At 41.1% G+C, this 20,042-nt stretch overlaps 1 protein-coding gene across 1 annotated transcript in view; it reads left to right on the forward strand.

The window, feature by feature from the left end:
- epg5 (ectopic P-granules autophagy protein 5 homolog (C. elegans)) overlaps window positions 1-20,042 on the forward strand; it is a 145,090-nt gene that overhangs the window by 23,324 nt on the left and 101,724 nt on the right. The window contains exons 7-13 of the mRNA XM_080183999.1: window positions 201-315; window positions 3,328-3,442; window positions 6,211-6,361; window positions 9,409-9,570; window positions 11,254-11,411; window positions 13,156-13,310; window positions 15,872-16,012. Coding sequence (XP_080040125.1) covers window positions 201-315; window positions 3,328-3,442; window positions 6,211-6,361; window positions 9,409-9,570; window positions 11,254-11,411; window positions 13,156-13,310; window positions 15,872-16,012 — 997 coding nt within the window. The remainder of the gene's footprint in view (window positions 1-200; window positions 316-3,327; window positions 3,443-6,210; window positions 6,362-9,408; window positions 9,571-11,253; window positions 11,412-13,155; window positions 13,311-15,871; window positions 16,013-20,042) is intronic.

The raw sequence follows: 20,042 nt of genomic DNA on the forward strand, positions 1-20,042 counted from the left end.
TATTTCTTTATGCTCTCTAAGTCTTTGTCTTATAACTGAATTGCTTCAAAACCAAAAAATGTAAAATGATATATTAGTCGTAATTAACTTTATAACTTGTGTAATATTTTGTATCTGCAATCATATTTACGATTAGTCCTAGGCTACATCTTGTCACTTTATACAATCATTTAAAATGTATTGTTTTCAAATCACTTTAGGCATCGATCTGACTTTCTGATAAACATGAAACCCAGTGACAAAAAGTCACTTCCTGCTATGCCAGAAGGCAAAGACATACAAAACTGGACTTTGGTCGATGAAGCTGGGGAAGAGGTATTTACTTTTTTAATCGTAGAAGCCATAAATGTAGATTGTTACTGAACAAAAACTTCTCTATTAAACTCAACATCAAAAAATAAGAAACGTGTATATTGTGAATAAATTTGGCTGAAAAATTACTGAGTAAAACGTAGAGTTGGTGATCTGCTTCTGCTACTATTAAGAAAATAAAACTGCTGTTTTAACCAAAGTTACTGATTTGATTAATTGATTTAAGTCATAATGGTGGAACTGAGCAAGACATTGTTCATCTGGATGAAGATCCAGAATGCATTTTTAATTTTATTGGTCTTTACTAAAAATTAGGAGGGAGGTCAGATTGAAACTAAATTATTTATTTGAATTGAAACCAGTGGCTAGAAATTTTATGATGTAATCGATGTTGTAGGATTTTTTTAAATGTTGTGTCAACACTTGAATTTTTAGTATATTGCATAAAATTAGGCAGCGATTTATAATGGGTGCGCAATTCCAGGATAAGAGGTTTTTGAACACAGTTGAACACAGTTGAGAAATCTTTACTCACTTTCTCCACCCCAGTGGGCTTTAGATGCCATTGCATATATTCAAGGTTTTAATGTTTTAGGGAATCGACGGATATGTGGCGTGGCAGGAAAATAGAATTTAGGCAGAAGATCAGCAATGATTGTATTGGCAGAGCAGGCTTGAGGGTTAATATGGTCTATTTCTTTCTTATATTGGTATGTAACAGAATTTAGTCAAAAAATACTATTTTATATCCATCATTGTGCCTTATTATCAGCCCTTTATATATTACATATATTATGTATGTAAATGAGGTCACGAACAGGATCACTCAAAATGCAAATGAGGTAAATGACCAGTTAATCGTTTATGTTAGCGATTGAAAAAAGAATGGTAGAAGAATTCTCCTCATCAAGTTGTGCTATGGAATCTGTTGCATCTATATGTTATCAGTAGAATTATATTTGACATCAGAAAGTGTTATTCTTAAGTCTTATTCTTTGCCATTCGTAAAATCTATTAAGATCGTGGGCTTCCTCTTGGTGCTCCGGTTTCCACCCACAGTCCAAAGATGTGTGGGTTAGGTTGATTGACCATGCTAAATTGACCTTAATATCAAGGGATTAGTAAAGTAAATGTGTGCAGTTGTGGGAATAGGGCCTGGGTGGGATTGTGATTGATACAGACTCGATAGGCCGAATGGCCTCCTGTACTGTAGGGATTCTATGATCAATCCTGAATGCATGTATGAGTAATGGGTTGGAGTTTAGAATTTGGAAGGTTAGCATTAGAGAAGACAGGATTCCATGGTTCATGTTTATGATCGGCTGCGGAGGAGTTGAATGGTTCCCCTCATTAATTATACCAGGTTTTTGCTTCAACAGATATATTTACCAGTTCAGTGAGTGTTTAATTGTTCACATGTTATGACCATAAAATACTTGACCAGACAATTTTCTTGAGTTTTTAAAAAGGAAGGGGTTAGTTTTTATTGCACTTAACCCAGTCGAAATAAAGTAATAAATATCTGACTTCCATATTCAGAAACACTTTAAGTTCTGTCTCTCACACACACACGCACACACTCCACATAGATTAACAGAATGGGGGTAGGAGGATAGATTAAATAATTCAGAGTCTAGCAAAATTTAAAGAGAAATGTGACTGCTGAAGGTTGGTGTTTTAGCTGGCTTCAGGATGAATTCTGCGTCCTTCTGCTGCTTTTGGAATCAAGGTGGTTTAAAGCTGTGGATGAATAATTCATCTATTTTGGAGACAGATTTTGGATTGCATTCTTTTTAATTCTAACTTCGATTTTGGATGAGAATTCTTTGCTCAACCAGGATCCCACTGTCCCATGTTTATGTCTAATGGTTTGTTACCATCCAGTTGGACTCTTTGGAATAGCTAGTCCCCATTCATTCTGGTGCCGCCGTTTTGACAGGTTGTTTTCCTTCCAAAGACTTCTGGAATGTAGAAGGTACAGTGATGAAAATGTGCAGCCGTCTTTGACTACGGTCCCAACTCACTAGAATGCAGCTTTAAAAAAAATTAAGGGTTTCCAGCAAGTAATTCCAAAATATTTTTTTCATATCAAGCATGTTTTCACAACACTGGATTGGAAATGGATGCAGAGAAATAAGAGATGTTGGGAGATTGATGTGGGTCAGTGGGAATTTAAGTGAGATTTAGAATCACCAAGAATGGGAGTCAGATATTGCAGAGTTCAAATGAGAAAGGGAGGAGATTTTGGTTGGGAAATGAGACTTATAAATGCAGTAAATGATGAGATTGCATCATTCCCTCAGAACTACACTGCAGGGTTAACCTAAACTATGGGCAGGATTCTTCGATCTCATCTGTGGTTGCCCTGCTACAGGTAAAATGGAGAATTTGGTGCTTCAGCCAAAACTCCATTCACTTTCAGCAGCATTGGAGAATCCCAGCTGCGAACGAGGACGGAAGTTTTCAGCATATGTGCTCAAGTTTCTGGATTGAGGCTTAAATCAATGTTCTTCTGACTATCATTGAGCCAAAGCGATCACTTAAGAAGAAAATGAAGTTCTTCTCATACTCAGGCCAGGATTCCCCTCAGCCCACATTATTAAAACTAGATTAACTGGTCATTCCTTTGTAATTAGCTTAAAAAACAATTGATTGGCTGTGAATTCTGTTCAAAGTTTCAAGGGAGGGAATGGTGCTCTAAGTGCAATTTCTTTTGTACGTTAGTTAACTGTTAGCTTATTTTTGTGCTTAAAATTAGATAAAGAATGTTTGAATTCCATAAATTTTGAATCATTCATAGCTATTTATGTATTGTACTAAGCATAAAAGGGTAATAGAAGTCAGCTGCTAAGAAATTGCATATTTGAAAGCTAAGTGATGTATACTTCAAGTGAAAAAAGGAATTTAAATGCATTCGAACAATGTAACATTTGGAATAGTTCACTAAGTTAGTATATAATTATAGTATATAATTAATTATATTTGTATGTAAGTTTTGTATTTATTCCTGTGTAGGATGAAGATCCTGACACCAGCTGGCTACTGCTGTCCGAGGATGACTTGATTACCCTTTTGTCACAATTTCCTTTTGATGAACTGTTTAAGCAATTACTTGGGATAACTGTTAAAGGTAATACATTCTTTCCTAGACAGCAGATTTTGTAGGGCAGCGCTTACTAAGTTGTATGGTCTTATAATCATAAGCATTGTGCCAAGTAAAGCACAAAATATCGTTCTGTTACTATGAGGAGGTGAAAGTACAATACCAATAATTAAAGCCATTAGAAATAACAATAGGATTTTTGAATTTATAAATGGACATAAAAAACAAGAGTGAAGAAACAATGATATATCTGTACAAAGTATGAGTTAGAATACCATGTGGAGTTCTGGATGGTCCATTACAGGTAGGACATTAAAATATTATAGAATAGAATACCTACAGTGCAGAAAGAGGAATTCAGCATTTCTTATATAGAGGCTATTTGTGAAACAGTAGATAAACAAGATGTGGGCATCACTGGGTACAAAATTCTTAACAGAATCCAGAGGGTGGTTGTAGAGAGTTGTTTTTCAGACTGGAGGCCTGTGACCAGCGGTGTGCCTCAGGGATCAGTGCTGGGCCCACTATTATTTGTCATTTATATTAAATGATTTGGGTGGGAATATAGGGGGCATGGTTAGTAAGTTTGCAGATGACACCAAAATTGGTGGCATAGTGGACAGTGAAGAAAGTTATCTCCAATGTCTTGTACAATTGGGCCAGTGGGTTGATGAATGGCAGATGGAGTTTAATTTAGATAAATGCGAGGGGATGCATTTTGGTAGATTGAACCATGGCAGGACTTACTCAGTTAATGGTCGGGCACTGGGGAGAGTTACAGAACAAAGAGATCTAGGGGTACATGTTCGTAGCTCCTTGAAAGTGGAGTCACAGGTGGACAGAGTGGTGAAGAAGGCATTCGGCATGCTTGGTTTCATCGGTCAGAACATTGAATACAGGAGTTGGGACATCTTGTTGAAGTTGTACAAGACATTGGTAAGGCCACACTTGGAATACTGTGTGCAATTCTGGTCATCCTATTATAGAAAGGATATTATTAAACTAGAAAGAGTGTAGAAAAGATTTACTAGGATGCTACCAGGACTTGATGGATTGAGTTATAAGGAGAGGCCGAATAGACTGTGACTTTTCTCTCTGGAGCGTAGGAGGCTGAGTGGTGATCTTATAGAGCTCTATAAAATAATGAGGGGCATAGACAAGGTAGATAGTCAATATATTTTCCCAAAGGTAGGGGAGTCTAAAACTGGAGGGCATAGGTTTAAGGTGAGAGGGGAGAGATACAAAAGTATCCAGATGGGCAATTTTTTCACACAGAGGGTGGCAAGTGCCTGGAACAAGCTTCCAGAGGTAGTAGTAGAGGTGAGTACAATTTTATCTTTTAAAAAGCATTTAGATTGTTACATGGATAAGATGGGTATAGAAGGATATGGGCCAAATGCGGACAATTGGGATTAGCTTAGGGGTTTTAAAAAAAAAATCAACTGCATGGATAAGATGGGCCGAAGGGCCTATTTCCATGCTGTAAACCTCTATGACTATCTAGGCCAACATTTGTTGCCCATCCCTAATTATCCTTGAGAAACTAATGGTGAGCAATCTCTTGAACCACTGTAGTTCATGTGGTGCAAATAAACCAATAGTGCTGTTAGGGAGGGAACTCCATGGTGTCAACCCAGTGACAATGAAGGAACAGCGATATAGTTCCATGACATGTTGTGTGGCTTGGAGGGAACTTGCCCTGAGCATGTCCTGGACTGGGATGAGTGGCCTCCCAAAAACCACAACTGTCTTCCTTTGTGCTGGTATGATTCCAACCAGCAGAAACCTTTTTCTCTGATTCCCCTTTGCTTCAGTTTACTTAGTGCTCCACTCGGTCAAATGCTACGTAGATGTCAAGGGTAGTCACTCTCATCTCACCTCTGGCATTTAGTCCTTTTCTCTATGTTTGCACAATAAAATGCCTGCAGTACAGAAGGAGACCATTTGGCCCATTGAGTCTGCACTGATTGTCTGAAAGAACATCATACCCAGGCTCACTCCCTGTCCTGTCTCCATAACCCATTTGCCATGGCTAATGCATCTAACTTGCACATGTTTAGACACTAAGGGGCCATTTAGCATGGCCAATCCATGTAAACTGCATATCTTTGGACTGAGAGGAAACCCACACAAACATGGGGAAAACGTGCAAACTCCACCCAATTCTAGAATCCAACCTGGGCCCCTGGCACTGTGAGGCAACAGTGCTTACCACAGTGCCACCCATTATAAGGTAACAAGGTCAGCAGCTAAGTGGCCCGTGCAGGACCCAAATTGAGCAACAGTGATCAGATTATTGCTTTGTCAGTGTCGCTTTTTAGCACTGTTGACAACAATTTGAATTATTTTACTGAGATTGGACTGATGGGAGAGTAATTAGCCGGGTTGGATCTGTCCTGCCTTTTGTGGACAAAATGTACCTGGGCAATTTTCCACACTGTTGGGTAGATGCAGTGTTATAGCTATTGTGTAAGTAGATATTTACAAAGAGAAAATTAGTCATCACAAATGTCACTAGGGCACCATGTATTTATAAAGTATGTAAATTTTCACCAAATGTCATGAAATTTGGAACTTCAGTGCATTGATTCAGATAAAAGGAAGCACCAACTGCTTTTTGACATTATATAATAAAATGATTCAATCACACCCCATACAGTGACTGTATAGTGAACATTGGGAAGATTTTTGAAAATAACTTGCATACCAGTAGGTATATTGTGAATGTTCAGTAAAGACAATGTTGATTTATAATGTTTGACAAAAAAAGTTTCATTTGCTTTCATGTTGATCAGGTGAATACAAACCTGAAAAAACCACATGTGATCAAATGATGAAGATAATTGGATTCGCATCCTCGCTGACAGACCTTCTGGCTGTGGGATTGGAAACTTTTAACCGAGTACGATACAGGCAGTTCGTGAAAAGGATTGGTCAGATGATCAGGTGAGGTAAAGATATTTGTACTTGATGGAATATTTTTGAATTTGTTTTACAAAGTAAAAGAAATACATATTGATAGTGTCTTTAACTTAACAAAATGCTCTCTTAATGAAAAAATGGTCGCGAAACCAGAAGTAACATTAGAAAGTAAAACCAGAAAATGCTGAAAGTAGCAGGTCAGGCAGTATCTGTGAAGAGAGCAGCAGAGTTGCTATTTAAGATCAAATGGCCTTTTGTCAGAATAAAGGTTTAATAGAGTAGGGAAAAAAAGAACGATTTGCACTTAAGAACATAAGAAATGGGAGCAGGAGTAGGCCATCTAGCCCTTTGAGCCCGCCCCGCCATTCAATAAGATCATGACTGATCTGAAGTGGCTCAGTTCCACTTTCCCGCTTTCTCCCCTTAACCCTTAATTCCCTTGCCTACCAAAAACCTATCTACCCGTGTCTTAAATATATTTAGTGAGGTAGCCTCCACCACTTCAACAGGCAGAGAATTCCAGAGATTCACCACCCTTTGAGTGAAGAAGTTCCTCCTCAACTCCATTCTAAACTGCACACACACACAGACACACACACACACACACACACACCCCCCCCCCCCCTTGAGGCTGTGCTCTCTAGTCCTGCTGTCCTTTCTGAGCGGAAAGAATCTCTCAACCTCTACCCTATCCATCCCCTTCATTATCTTATATGTCTCTATAAGATCCCCCCTCATCCTTCTAAACTCCAACGAGTACAGACCCAGTCTATTTAGTCTCTCTTCATAGTCCAACCCCCTCATCTCAGGTATCAGCCTAGTGAACCTCCTCTGTACTCCCTCCAAGGCCAAAATATCTTTGCGCAAGTGTGGCGACCAAAACTGCGCACAGTACTCCAGCTGCGGCCTCACCAGTGCCCTGTACAGTTGCAGCAAGACCTCCCTGCTTTTATATTCTATCCCCCTCGCTATAAAGGCCAGCATCCCATTCGCCTTCTTGATCACCTGCTGCACCTGCAGACTGGGTTTTTGCAACAAGCACAAGGACCCCCTGGTCCCTCTGCACCGTAGCATGCTGCAGCTTTTCGCCCTTTAAATAGTAATCCCTCCTACTATTATTCCTGCCAAAGTGGATAACCTCACACTTCCTAACATTGCACTCCATCTGCCAGGTCCTCGCCCACTCGCTCAGCCTATCTAGTTCCCTCTGCAGACTTTCCACACCCTCTGCACAATTTGCTTTTCCACTTATCTTCGTGTCATCAGCAAATTTTGACACCCTACACTCAGCCCCTTCCTCCAGATCATCTATATAGATGGTAAATAGCTGAGGCCCCAGCACCGATCCCTGTGGCACTCCACTAGTCAATCAGAATAGCACCCATTGATACCAACTCTCTGCCTCCTATTAGACAACCAATCCTCTATCCACTTACATGAACACCTTTCTTGACCAAAACTTCCCAAAGTGCTTCACAGCCAATGCAGTAGCTTTGAAATGTAGGCACTATTGTAATATAGAAAACACAAGCCAAATTGTGCAGAGCAGCAATGTGATAATGATCACTTAATATGGTTTTCTGATGTTGGTTGAACGTTACGTACTGGCCAGGCCACCAGGGATAGCTCCTTTGCACTTTGAATTAGTGCAATGAGATGTATTGCATCTACCTAATGGGCTGATAGGGAGCCTTGGTTTAACGTCTCATCCAGAAGACGACATCTCTGAGTGCAGCGCCACATAAACACTACACCATAGTGCTAGCCAAGATAGAGTGTCAAGCATAGAAAAGTTTGAGCTCTATGTTTTGGAGCTCAAGCAGCTGGCTGGAGTCACTGGGATGCACCCGCAAGACTTAGAGCTTTGTGAATAGTTTCTGAAGGTAGCCACTCCACAGCTCAGAAATGTGCAGGAAAATGAGGACAGGGCGAGGGGAAGTGTGACTGCCAAATGGACAAAGAGGACCAGGCGAGTAACACACTCTCCAAATGGTATTCTGTTCTGAATACTCATGAGCATGATAGATCCTCATGGGGAGTGCAGGCAGGTCCAAATCCTCTACTACCAGTGCATGATAGCAGCAATGTGTGCCATCTGCACTGCAGGAACTCACTGAGACATCTTACCAATTTCCAAACCCATGACCACTGCCATCTAGAAGGACCAGGGCAGCAGGTACATGGTAACACTGCCATCTGGAGGTTCCCTCCAAGACATTCACCATCCTGACTTGGAAATATATCACCCTTCCTTCACTGTCGTTGGGTCAAAATCCTGGAACTGCCTTCCTAACAGCACTTTGGTGTACCTAAACCATATTGATTGCAGCAATTCAAGAAGGCCACCACCTTCTCAAAGGCAATTTGGAATGAGCAATAAATGCTGGCCTGGTCAATGATATCCACATCCTGTATATTTATTTTTAAAAATTGTGGAGACTGAAGGTATGGCATAATACTTTCATTGGTGCAAATAAAATGCTAGGGCTACAAGGACAGGGATCAACTGTTAATTAAAGTTAATTGAAGTAGTTAATCTGACAAACGTAACAGAGTTCCAGGTGAATAAGTCATCTGCAGCGATGATGTACGCCATTGGAAAAAAAATCAAAAAGACAGTATAAACTTTCAGTGCTCCTTCTGCTTTTCTACTGGAGAGTTGTAGCAATGTTTTCAAAAAAAGGAGAATCTGAGAAATTATGAATCAGTTATCCAGTTGTACATCATTTCTTTAGCCTCAGTATTAATCGGCCACTGCAAACTGGAAGGGGTGCCTAAAATTTAAGAACTGGGAACATGTCCCCAAACTTATCAAACAAATCTGATAGACTGGCAGTTCTGCAGGGCAGGGCTTCCTAAGTGAGGGGTGGAAGTCCCACTTCTAGCTCTGTGGGGCATGCAGCCACAATCAGCCAGGATACTTCTCCCATCAACTTTTCAGGTGACGGTCTGGGAAACCACACTGTTGCTGCATAGGAGAGACTAAGGCAAAGCATCATTGTGATTTGTTTAGATAATTAACCATTTCTCAGTTTTTAAAACATTTGTTCTGTTTTCAAATTGATTTCTAGGAGGACAATTTGTTACATAAGTGACCATTGGGCTCAGTTTGTCACTTTCCACAAAGAGCATAGAACCAGGATGAATCACCAGTTTTATTCCTTAGAAAAGCTGCAAGTGGAATTTGATGAATTGTTTCTTCGGGCGGTACTTCACGTGTTAAAAGCCAAAAGGTATGTTGATACCAAAACGGATGTAGATGCAGATGAACTATTTGTGCTTTAGAACTAATCCATTTTAAAGTTTTCTTTAAATATTATTTGATGACCCTTCATAAGGTGATATCATTGTTACATGTTCAATTATGTGCCTATATATCATCTGGATCTGGAACTGAACCACTATCAGATCAGCCATGATCTTATTGAATAGCGGGGCAGGCTCAAGGGGCTAGATGGCCTACTCCTGCCCCTATTTCTTATGTTCTTGTGGCTCACTTAAGCTCATGTGCACTCACTTTTGTGTTGGACAAGAAACAATCACCTGGTTGAATTAGATGTCACGTACAACATTATCATTATGAACCTTAGGTCTCCAAATTCTTTGTGTCTTTAAAACTCCCTATGAGTTGCAAGAAAGTGCTGGATTACAGCAGTTCCACAAGGCAGCTAACCTCTACCACCTCGAGGACTATTAGTGATGGATAAAAAAATCCTGGTCCAGTCAGTGATTCCCACATCCAGTGAATGAATGAAAGAAAAAACAATAAATAGGAATTAAACATGCCACAGAAAGCTTGGGATGGTGTTTCACTCCATGAGGACTTTTGATGGCGAAATTGTTTCCTGTTATCACTTATGGATTGTGTCGGTGTCAACATTTATAATGAGAACTGTCATTGTAAACTTGTGTTACCTTGACGCAATTTGACCATCAGGTTACATACCTTTTCCCAAGATGTATAGATGCTGAAGAACTTTATCAGATTAAGGTCAGCAGCTAGAGTAAGGTTTTAACAAGATTACATACATAAATATGTATTTCTATCCAGATTTTGACGTCTGCCATAATTTGACTGTAGTCCATAGAGTCCACAGTAGAGAAGAGGCCCAAGAGTCCATCGAGCTTGCACCAACAAAAACTACACTAATCTACACTAATCCCACTTTCGAGCAATTGGCTCATAGCCTTGAATGTTATGACCTTTCAAGTGCTTATTCACATACCTTTTAAATGCATTCACTTTCACCTCACCTGTGTTCTCCATGCCAACCATGACAAGCTTCTCATATCTGCTGACTATTAGTTGATTGGCAAAGGAGGAGGAAGGTAAGTAAATTCTCTTTGTAGGCAAGTGGACTACACAATAGTGAGCCTTGTGTTTCAGAATCAAGTCAATCTTCTATAACAGACTTAATAGTCACAAGTTCAATATATGCCAGGATGCCATCATTGATTGATGAAACAGCCTGCCAAATTTAAACTTGGAGGGGTGCACCTGCTGCCGAGATCTTTTTCTTCAGACAGCCCTACAAACCATGTCTTAATGGATAGGATAAGTGTAGCTGGACACGCGGCAGTGAATTTATCTGTGTGCTCTATTGGTTGACTGCATGATTTTTGCTGGCACTCCTCTACATACCTAAGGTTTCTACACTTGGACACCATCATACTATTCTCTAGACAGGATAATGGGGTTTATAAGGGACAATGGTAGTTCTACAAGTATAGGTTGTACACTGTATTGGACAAATGAAGCCTTTATTTGTGTGGGTTTCTCTCGCTGCGTTTGGAGAATCTTAAACATGATTTACTGCTATACATGTTGGGCATCTAATTGTCCTAAAAAAAATTAAAATGTATGTAATATATAAATTCTTTTAAGAAAATAAATTAATTCTCCTTTGTTGCAACAGGTTGGGAATTTGGCTTTTCATGTCTGAAATGCCATTTGAAACCTTATCCACTCATATGATATGGAAACTCTTCTATATTCTACATTGTGCAGAAAGTGAAAATATTGAGGGGTTGTGTGCTAGTCTGCATTCAAATGAGTGCAAGGACAAACTTAAAGGTACTGAAAAACACTTTTCACCCTTGGTTATGCATATAATTAAAGTAGCAATTTTGAGAACTACATGTTATTTCTGACAGGATTAAAATTAACATGGGTAAAAAATGAATTAGGAGAAGAGAAATATTTCTGTGAAGAAATATTGATATTTTAGATCCTGGGAGAATTTTACCATCTCACCTGCCATGAGAATCAGAGTGGGTAGGAGTGGACAATGGAAAGGTCCATTGACCTCGAGTGGTATGTTACAGTTTCGGGCTGAAGGAGGTGGTAAAATCCTACCCATAGTCTTTCGTCATAACTTTCTGAATATAATCTCAAGTGGAAATCACAGGATTCTTTGATCTGTTGGTTTTATAAGTATTTTACAGGTACAGAATGATATTGGACCAGCAGCACTAAAATGTTTGGAATTCAAATCCTACTGGGGCAAGTTACAAAATTAAAGTCAATAAACTTCTTCATGTGTGGTTTAGCAGGAGAATAAAGGAACATAAAAACTATTGATTTTTGTAAAATCTCTAATATCCTACAACCCCTAGTTGATTTGGCCTGTATATTACTCGATTCCTGGACTCTTAGTGCCCTCATGCCATACTAATTGGCGGGATCCCCCCCCCGAAGATCACAAATTATGTTGAAGCTGAAGCTCAAAAGTAGATTGATGTGAGCTTTTCCTAGTGTACTCATTTGAGAAACAAAGAAAACGGCAAGAATCCCAACACTTCAAAGAAGACTGAGAGCGTTTGAAGTAGAGTAGATATGCAGGGCTATTCTCCCATCCCGTTGCCCCAGCAGCACAACAGGTTTGGAGACATCAGCCTCATCAGCCTCCAACCAAACGCCCCGCACCAAGAGTTGTTCTCTCCAGTGGTGTTTACTACTGCTCCCCACTAACGGGGAACGGGCGGCTGACCCCACTGGAGGGAATGGAGGCCATTGATTCCCCCTGGACTACAAGGGTAGGTGGGGGGATGCCCCCAGCACTGCCCAAGGTGCAAACTGGCAATGACCAAGTGCACCTTGGCACTATCCACTCAGTATCGCCCAGTGCCAAGGAGGTAAGGCCTATTGGAAAGGCAATCGGTGGGGTTGAGGGAGAGCCCCGCTGCCACTGTGCATTCGAATCGCAGGAGAGGAAAGACAGAGGCTAGCCATCTGGGTAGGGGGAGGGGCATGGTCATGGAGAGATCTGGGAGGCCAGCGATTGGCGCAGCGATGTGGTGGCCAACGATCAGGAGGCCAACAGTGCATTGAGACAGCGCATACACCAATCTCGGACAGATTGCCGCATATGCAGTGGCCTGTTCAGCACTATACTGCTGGCCTCTCGTGTGGTAATAGGCCCCGCCCACTGATTTTCAGAGTATATCACGTTAGAGCACTCTGCAGTGCTCAGAGTGTGGGAAATTCATTCTGAAAATCATACTGAAAAACTAACGGAGTTACTCCAATCTTCAAGTGAATTCGACTCTTAGAATTAGCACTACTCCTTAGAATTTTTTTGTGAAAATTGCCCCCATGATTTTATTAAAAGTTCTAAGTAGCTTGTTTGCAAGAGAAATGCAATTTAGAAATCTGGTGTCTGTGGGCCAAACCATAAAATATGCAGAAGTTTAAATATTTCACTGCTTCCACATTATTGTAAAGTGCTGCTTCCAATGTATAATGACAGTCCATGTCTTAAAAGCTTCTACTTTGTACAAACCTTTGAAACTTATTACATTTGTCTATTTTAATGCAGACCCTGAACATAAAAAAATGTTTGAACAATGTCTGTCCAACATTACTAACTCAGAAGGAATATGCCTTCTCGCTACATTTGCACATATGACCCAACCAAAACAAGGAAATGTGGATCAAGAGTTTGTGAAGACAGTTGCTTTAGAAATATATGAGGTACGCACATTATCAGGAAACTAAAATAATGTAGCTTTAAAATCTAAGGGACAATAGCTCAAGCTTATGTAAGACTTTAGCACTGTAGTACTGAAAATAGCTTTAATAAATATAAAGATATAATAATTAATATGGTTCATGCAACTATTCCATACTGATGGTTATGACTAATCAGAATGATTATTGTTAATTGTATCTAGGTTTATAAACCTAACTTGGTGCATATGCAAATGCACTGTCCATGAAAATGCAGAATGCTTAAGATCCCAGGTTTGACTCCTAATTTATGGTAATACCCTCTCAGTCTGGGTAGCAGTGGAATAAATTGAATTTTGGTGTCCTCAATCTAAGGAAGGAAGAAAATTGTCCCCATTCCTGATTGCTGTCCAATGAATCTGGTGAAAAGAATGTTCTGCGTTATGTCATACAAACAAAAAAGTAACATTTCTTATGATCTTTAACACCTCATTAATTTGTTATATGGGCAATACAGAATGTTGTTCACTTTAAATAAATAAATCAAGTTTTGTTGATGTAGTCTGAAGTAAGAGCGATGTGACATTATTTTAATGAGCAGCTTAGAACAGAATATTGGAAAATTTTACTGGATCCGTGTTGGCTTATCCTGTAACCATCAAGTTTTTGAAAAATGCACAATGCAGGAACACAGTACATTTTCAGAATGAGTGTGTAATTGGCAAATAAGCGTCCTTATAGATCTGTGTGAGATAATGGTAGGAAGAGTAAGGAGGATACATGCTTTATGAAATAGGCTAGAGCAGCAAAAAGAGTAGAGATGATCGAAAGTAGCAACTCAGTTCTTTTTAAATTGCAAACATATCAGTGGGGTTTATTTGTGACAGGATAAAATTGGCAAGCATAGTCGTTTGGTTTGGCTACACTTGGTGCACTGTGAACAGTTCTGGTTTATATATTATCAGATATAGAGACACTGGATAAGATGCAAAAAAGATTACCAGAACAATGTCAGAACTAAGAAGTTATATTTATCAGAAAAGAATTAATAGATTGGACTCTTCCTTCAGAAAAGCCTACAGGGTGTTCTGATTAAAGTTTGGAAATAGTTGGATAGAGTGGATGTGGAGAAGATGTTTCTACTTGCAGGGAAGACCTAACCATATATGATATTCACAAATAAATCCAATAAAGAATTCAGGAGAAATTTCTTTGCCTACAGAGTGGTTGCAGTGTGAAATTCACTACTTAAGGGAGTAGCTGAAGTGGAAACATAGATACATTCATGTGAAAGCTAGATAAACAAAAGAGGGAGAAAAAAATAAAATAATATGCTAATAGGGTTAGAAGAAGAGATGTGGGAGGAGTCTCAGATGGAGTATAAATCAGTTGGTCAAATTACCTCTTCCTGTGCTGTAAATTAAAAGAATTAGTCTTTTCAGGCAATTCCTCAGAATTGAGGATGATTTGCTTTACTGTAGTTTCATGAATTCTGGGATTACTGCTGTAAGTCCAATGTCACAATTCAGAAACCCCCATGAGTTGGTAGAGATGTTTGACTTCTTCAGCAATGCTTGAAGGACATCTCAAACGTGCTTCAGTTGTCCTCCTGGGAGTGTCTTGCCATGACCAAGTTAAAGTTGAATTGTGATGGACCAAAATGGAGACAGTTCATTCAGGAAAGCACCAATGACATTGAGAGATTTAATTGGTAATGTGGAACATTTGAATCAAGGCATCAGAGGAAATCCACAAACTCGTAACAATTTACTTCTCTGACCCTTCAAACATAACCTGGCCTTCAGGGGGCAGTCTCAGATTGTGCACTGGACTTACAACAGTAATCCCAGAATCCATGAAGATGTTCAAGTGAAAGCATATTTTGGAAGGAAATTCCAAGGTGAGGTCTTTGAGAGTGGAGATTTGAAACCCAAGTTAAAGGTTAGAACTTCTGTCAGACCAGTTGGCTTACTGAGTGACAAACGTCTGAGGGGGCTTGATGAGAGATCCAGAGAAGTTGCTTTGGGCTGGCATCTGTCACCTGGTTTCAGAGTGTGATGTGTCTAACTACCTGTCACTTACTAGTTTACATGGACTCTGCAAGATAGATTTTTATAACTTGTGTTACTCTTACAAATCTGTGTATATCAGTAAAGATTTAGTTGTGGGTGAAGGACCTATGTAATATTGATTGCCTTTTCTTGTTTAATGAATGTTTATTCTGATGTTAAAGGTTCATCAGTTTCCTATTCAGTAGCTGCCCTCCACATTTCTAAACAAAAAATAAAAGTTAAGATCTTTCAAGCCAGGTTCCACCCCAGGATCTGACTTGTTCAGTAGCAATGTTTGCTGGATCATAGCAGTACACATTGGAGAGATTATTTAGAAATATCCTGTACTTTGATAATGATGCCTGTTTTAATCTTTTATTTAAAAAAAACTGTAAATATAGTACTGCAAATATAACAATACAAAAATACTATCACCACCATCATCTTGGAATTGCCCAACCAGGACAATGGACTACAGAATATATTTTCTTGTACGTGTTTATAAGATATCCCGTATGTTTTGATCTCACATAGGTAGCTTACGTAAGCCTTTCCACCAGAGAAACCTTTTCTAAGGTTGGTCGTGAACTTTTGGCAACAATTTCGACTGCCCATCCTGATATAATCTCTGTACTTCTGGATCGTGTCCGAGAAACCATTGAAAAAGTTGGAATGGTATGTTCTGTTTTAACTTTGAATGAACTGCCAAAGTTTGTTCGTAAACAAATTGATTAATTTTGCTTGAAGAAATGGAATTTACCTCTATGTCACATTAATGCCTGAATCTATCATCAAGGAAGAAATAGCGAGACATCTGGATATAAATTGTCCCATAGGGAAGATGCAGCATGGGTTCATGAGGAGCAGGTCTTGTTTGACTAATTTGATAAAATTCTTTGAGAACATTACATGTGCAGTGGACAGTGGGGAAACCTGTGGATGTGGTGTATTTAGATTTCCAGAAGGCATTTGACAAGATGCTGCACCAAAGATTGCTACATAAGATAAAGGTGCACGGTGTTATGGGTGATGTATTAGCATGGATAGAGGATTGGTTAACTAACTGAAAGCAAAGAGTGGGGGTAAAAGGGTGTTTTTCTGGTTGGCCATCAGTGAGTAGTGGTGTGCCTCAGGGATCAGTGTTGGGACTGCAATTGTTTACTATTTACATAGATGATTTGGAGTTGGGGACCAAGTGTAATGTGTCAAAATTCACAGATGACACTAAGATGGTGGAAGAGCAAAGTGTGCAGAGGACGCTGTAAGTCTGCAAAGGGATATATATAGTCTAAGTGAGTGGGCAAGGATCTGGCAGATGGAGTACTATGTTGGTAAACGTAAAGTCATCCATTTTGATAGGAACAACAGCAAAATGGACTATTATTTAAATGGTAAAAATTTGCAGCATGCTGCTGTGCAGAGGGCCCTGGATGTCCTTGTGCAGGAATCTCAAGGAGTTGGTTTGCAGGTGCAATAGGTAATTAAGACGGCAAATGGAATTTTGTTCTTCATTGCTAGAGGGATGGAGTTTAAAAATAGCGAGGTTATGTTGCAGCTGTATAAGGTGAGGCCACACCTGGACACTGTGTACAGTTTTGGTCTCCTTACTTGAGAACGGATATACTGGCACTGGAGCGGTTGCAGAGGAGATTCACTAGGTTGATTCCACAGTTGAGAGAGTTGGCTTATAAGGAGAGACTGAATAGACTGGGGCTATACTTATTGGAATTCAGAAGAATGAGGGGAGATCTTATAGAAACATGTAAGACTATGAAGGGAATAGATAAGGTAGAAAACAAGGAAAAAAAAATTTTTTTCAAGACTACTACAGTGAATAATGGAGGGGCATGTGATATGTGGTTTCTGTATGATGTGGGAACTGGTGGGCCCCAGGGTCCATCCTAGTGACCATGTCTGTAGTAAGTGCAGGTTGCTGGAGGAGCTCCAGCTCAAGGTGGATGAGCTGGCATCTGAGCTACAGACACTGAGGCTCATCAAGGGGAGAGAGGGTGCCATTGTCAATGGGGTGCAAGTGACATCCACCCCCCCTAGACTGGCTAACTCTAAGGGTCAGGGACAAGAGGGGGCTGCTGGGAGGAGGAAGGGGGGTGAGGAGCGGAGGCCTCAGCCTCTTAATCTGCATAACAGGTTTGAGGTTCTTGCTTCCAGTCTGGACGAGAACGAGGCAGGTGAGGTTGGTGAGCAAACTGCACACGGTACAGTGATGCAGCAGGACATAGGCAAAGAGAGGGGGAAAAGGAACGTAGTAGTGATTGGGGATAGTGGGGTGAAGGGTATTGACACTGTCCTTTGTCACAATGACAAAGTGCACAGAAGGGTGTGTTGTCTGCCTGGTGCTCGGGTACGGGATGTCGCAGCTGGGCTGCAGAGGAACCTGGAGTGGGAGGGTGAGAATCCGGTCGTTGTGGTACATGTGGGTGCCGGCGACATAAGCAAAATGCGGACTGAGGATCTGGGGAGGGAGTATGGAAAGCTGGGAATGGAATTAAAAAGTAGAACCGACAAGGTGGTTATCTCTGGGCTACTGCCTGAACCAAGTGCAGACGGGCGTAGGGTTGACAGGATTAAGGAAGTGAATGGGTGGCTCAGGGATTGGTGTAGGAGGAATGGGTTTGAATTTATGGGGCATTGGCACCAGTATTGGGGTAGGTGGGACCTGTTCGGGTGGGATGGGGTTGGTCTGAACTGTGCTGGGACCAGAGTGCTGGCGCATCGAGTAAAGAGGACTGTAGACAGGGCTTTAAACTAATTAGGGGGGGAAGGGTGCGAGGGTAGGTGATGTTACAAGGTCTAAAGTTAAGGAGAGGGTACAGGTAAGGGAAGAGGCCAAGGATGTCCCAATAATAGAGGGAGTAGGGGGCATGAGTATGGTTGGTGGCGTTACGGCAAATAGGGTCCAGGTGAAGGCTGGGATGAAAGCGCTTTATCTGAATGCACGAAGCATTCGGAATAAAGTGGATGAGCTGGTGGCGCAGATCGACACAAATGGATATGATCTGGTGGCCATTACAGAGACGTGGCTGCAGGGTGACAGGGACTGGGAGCTGAATGTCCAGGGCTATCAAGTGTTTAGGAAGGATAGGCAGGAGGGAAAAGGGGGGGGGGTAGCTCTGCTGATTAAGGATAGGATCACGATGGTAGCAAGGGATGATATTGGAGCCAAGGAGCAGAACGTGGAATCGTTGTGGGTAGAGATTAGGAACAGCAAAGGGAGGAAGACGCTGGTGGGTGTCGTCTATAGGCCCCCCGAATAATGATCTGGAGGTGGGGCGGGCTGTTAACGCGCAAATAAGTGCGGCGTGCAGGAATGGGACGGCCGTAGTTATGGGGGATTTCAATCTGCATATTGATTGGTCAACCCATGTTGGACGTGGTGGGCTCGAGGAGGAGTTCTTGGAATGCTGCCGGGATAGTTTCCTGGAACAGTGTGTGTTGGAGCCGACGAGGGAGCGAGCTATCTTGGATCTTGTGCTATGTAATGAGGTGGGTAGAATTAGGGACCTTGCGGTGAAGGATCCTCTTGGGGAGAGTGATCATTGTATGGTGGAGTTTCTGGTGCAGATGGAGGAGGAGAAAGTGGGTTCCCAGACACGCGTACTTTGTTTGAATAGAGGGGAGTACGGTAGGATGAGAGAAGAATTGGCGAATGTGGACTGGGGGAGCGTGTTGGAGGGAGGGTCTGCTGAGGAGCAGTGGAGGATCTTTAAGGAGATCTTTCTTGGTGCTCAGCGGAAATTTATTCCGATGGTCAAAAAGGACCATAGGAGGAGAGGTAATAAGCCGTGGATAACGAAGGAGGTGAAGGAAAGTGTTAAATTAAAAGCGGAGGAATTTAGAGTAGCTAAGAGTAGTGGGCGAGAAGAGGATTGGGAGAGGTTTAAATGTCAACAAAGATTGACAAAGAAGTTGATAAAGAAGGGTAGGAGAAACTATGAAGCTGGGCTAGCGCTTAATATAAAAAAGGATAGCAAGAGTTTTTATAAATATATAAAAAGGAAGAGGCTGGCTAGGGTGAACGTTGGTCCTTTAGAGGATGAGAAAGGGGACCTAGTGGTAGGGGATGGGGATATGGCTAAGGTATTGAATAACTTTTTTGTTTCTGTCTTCACGGAGGAGGACGTGAATAAATTGCCAGGTGTTAGCAATGGAAAGGTGGTAAGGACTGGAGGATCTTAATGACATTACTGTTACTAGAGAGGCGGTGCTCGACAGACTGGAGGGGCTGATTGTGGACAAGTCCCCAGGACCGGATGGAATGCATCCGAGGGTTCTGAAAGAAATGGCGGAGGTGATAGTGGATGCCTTGGTGGTTATTTTCCAGACGTCGCTGGATTCCGGGGAAGTGCCGGATGATTGGAAAATGGCTAATGTTACGCCGTTGTTTAAGAAGGGTGCCAGGCAAAAGGCGGGGAATTATAGGCCGGTTAGTTTAACGTCTGTGGTAGGTAAAATGTTAGAATCTGTCATTAAGGAGGAAATTGCGAGGCATCTTGAAGGGAATTGCTTGATAGAGCAGACGCAGTACGGTTTCATTAAAGGGAAGTCGTGTCTGACAAATTTACTGGAGTTCTATGAGGATGTGTCTAGGGCGGTGGATAGAGGAGAGCCGGTGGATGTGGTCTTTCTAGATTTTCAGAAGGCGTTTGACAAAGTACCTCACAAGAGGTTATTGCAGAAGGTCGAG

Source organism: Carcharhinus amblyrhynchos, chromosome 1 (assembly GCF_965287045.1).
Source record: "Carcharhinus amblyrhynchos chromosome 1, sCarAmb.v2.hapA, whole genome shotgun sequence".
Lineage (NCBI taxonomy): Eukaryota > Metazoa > Chordata > Chondrichthyes > Carcharhiniformes > Carcharhinidae > Carcharhinus > Carcharhinus amblyrhynchos.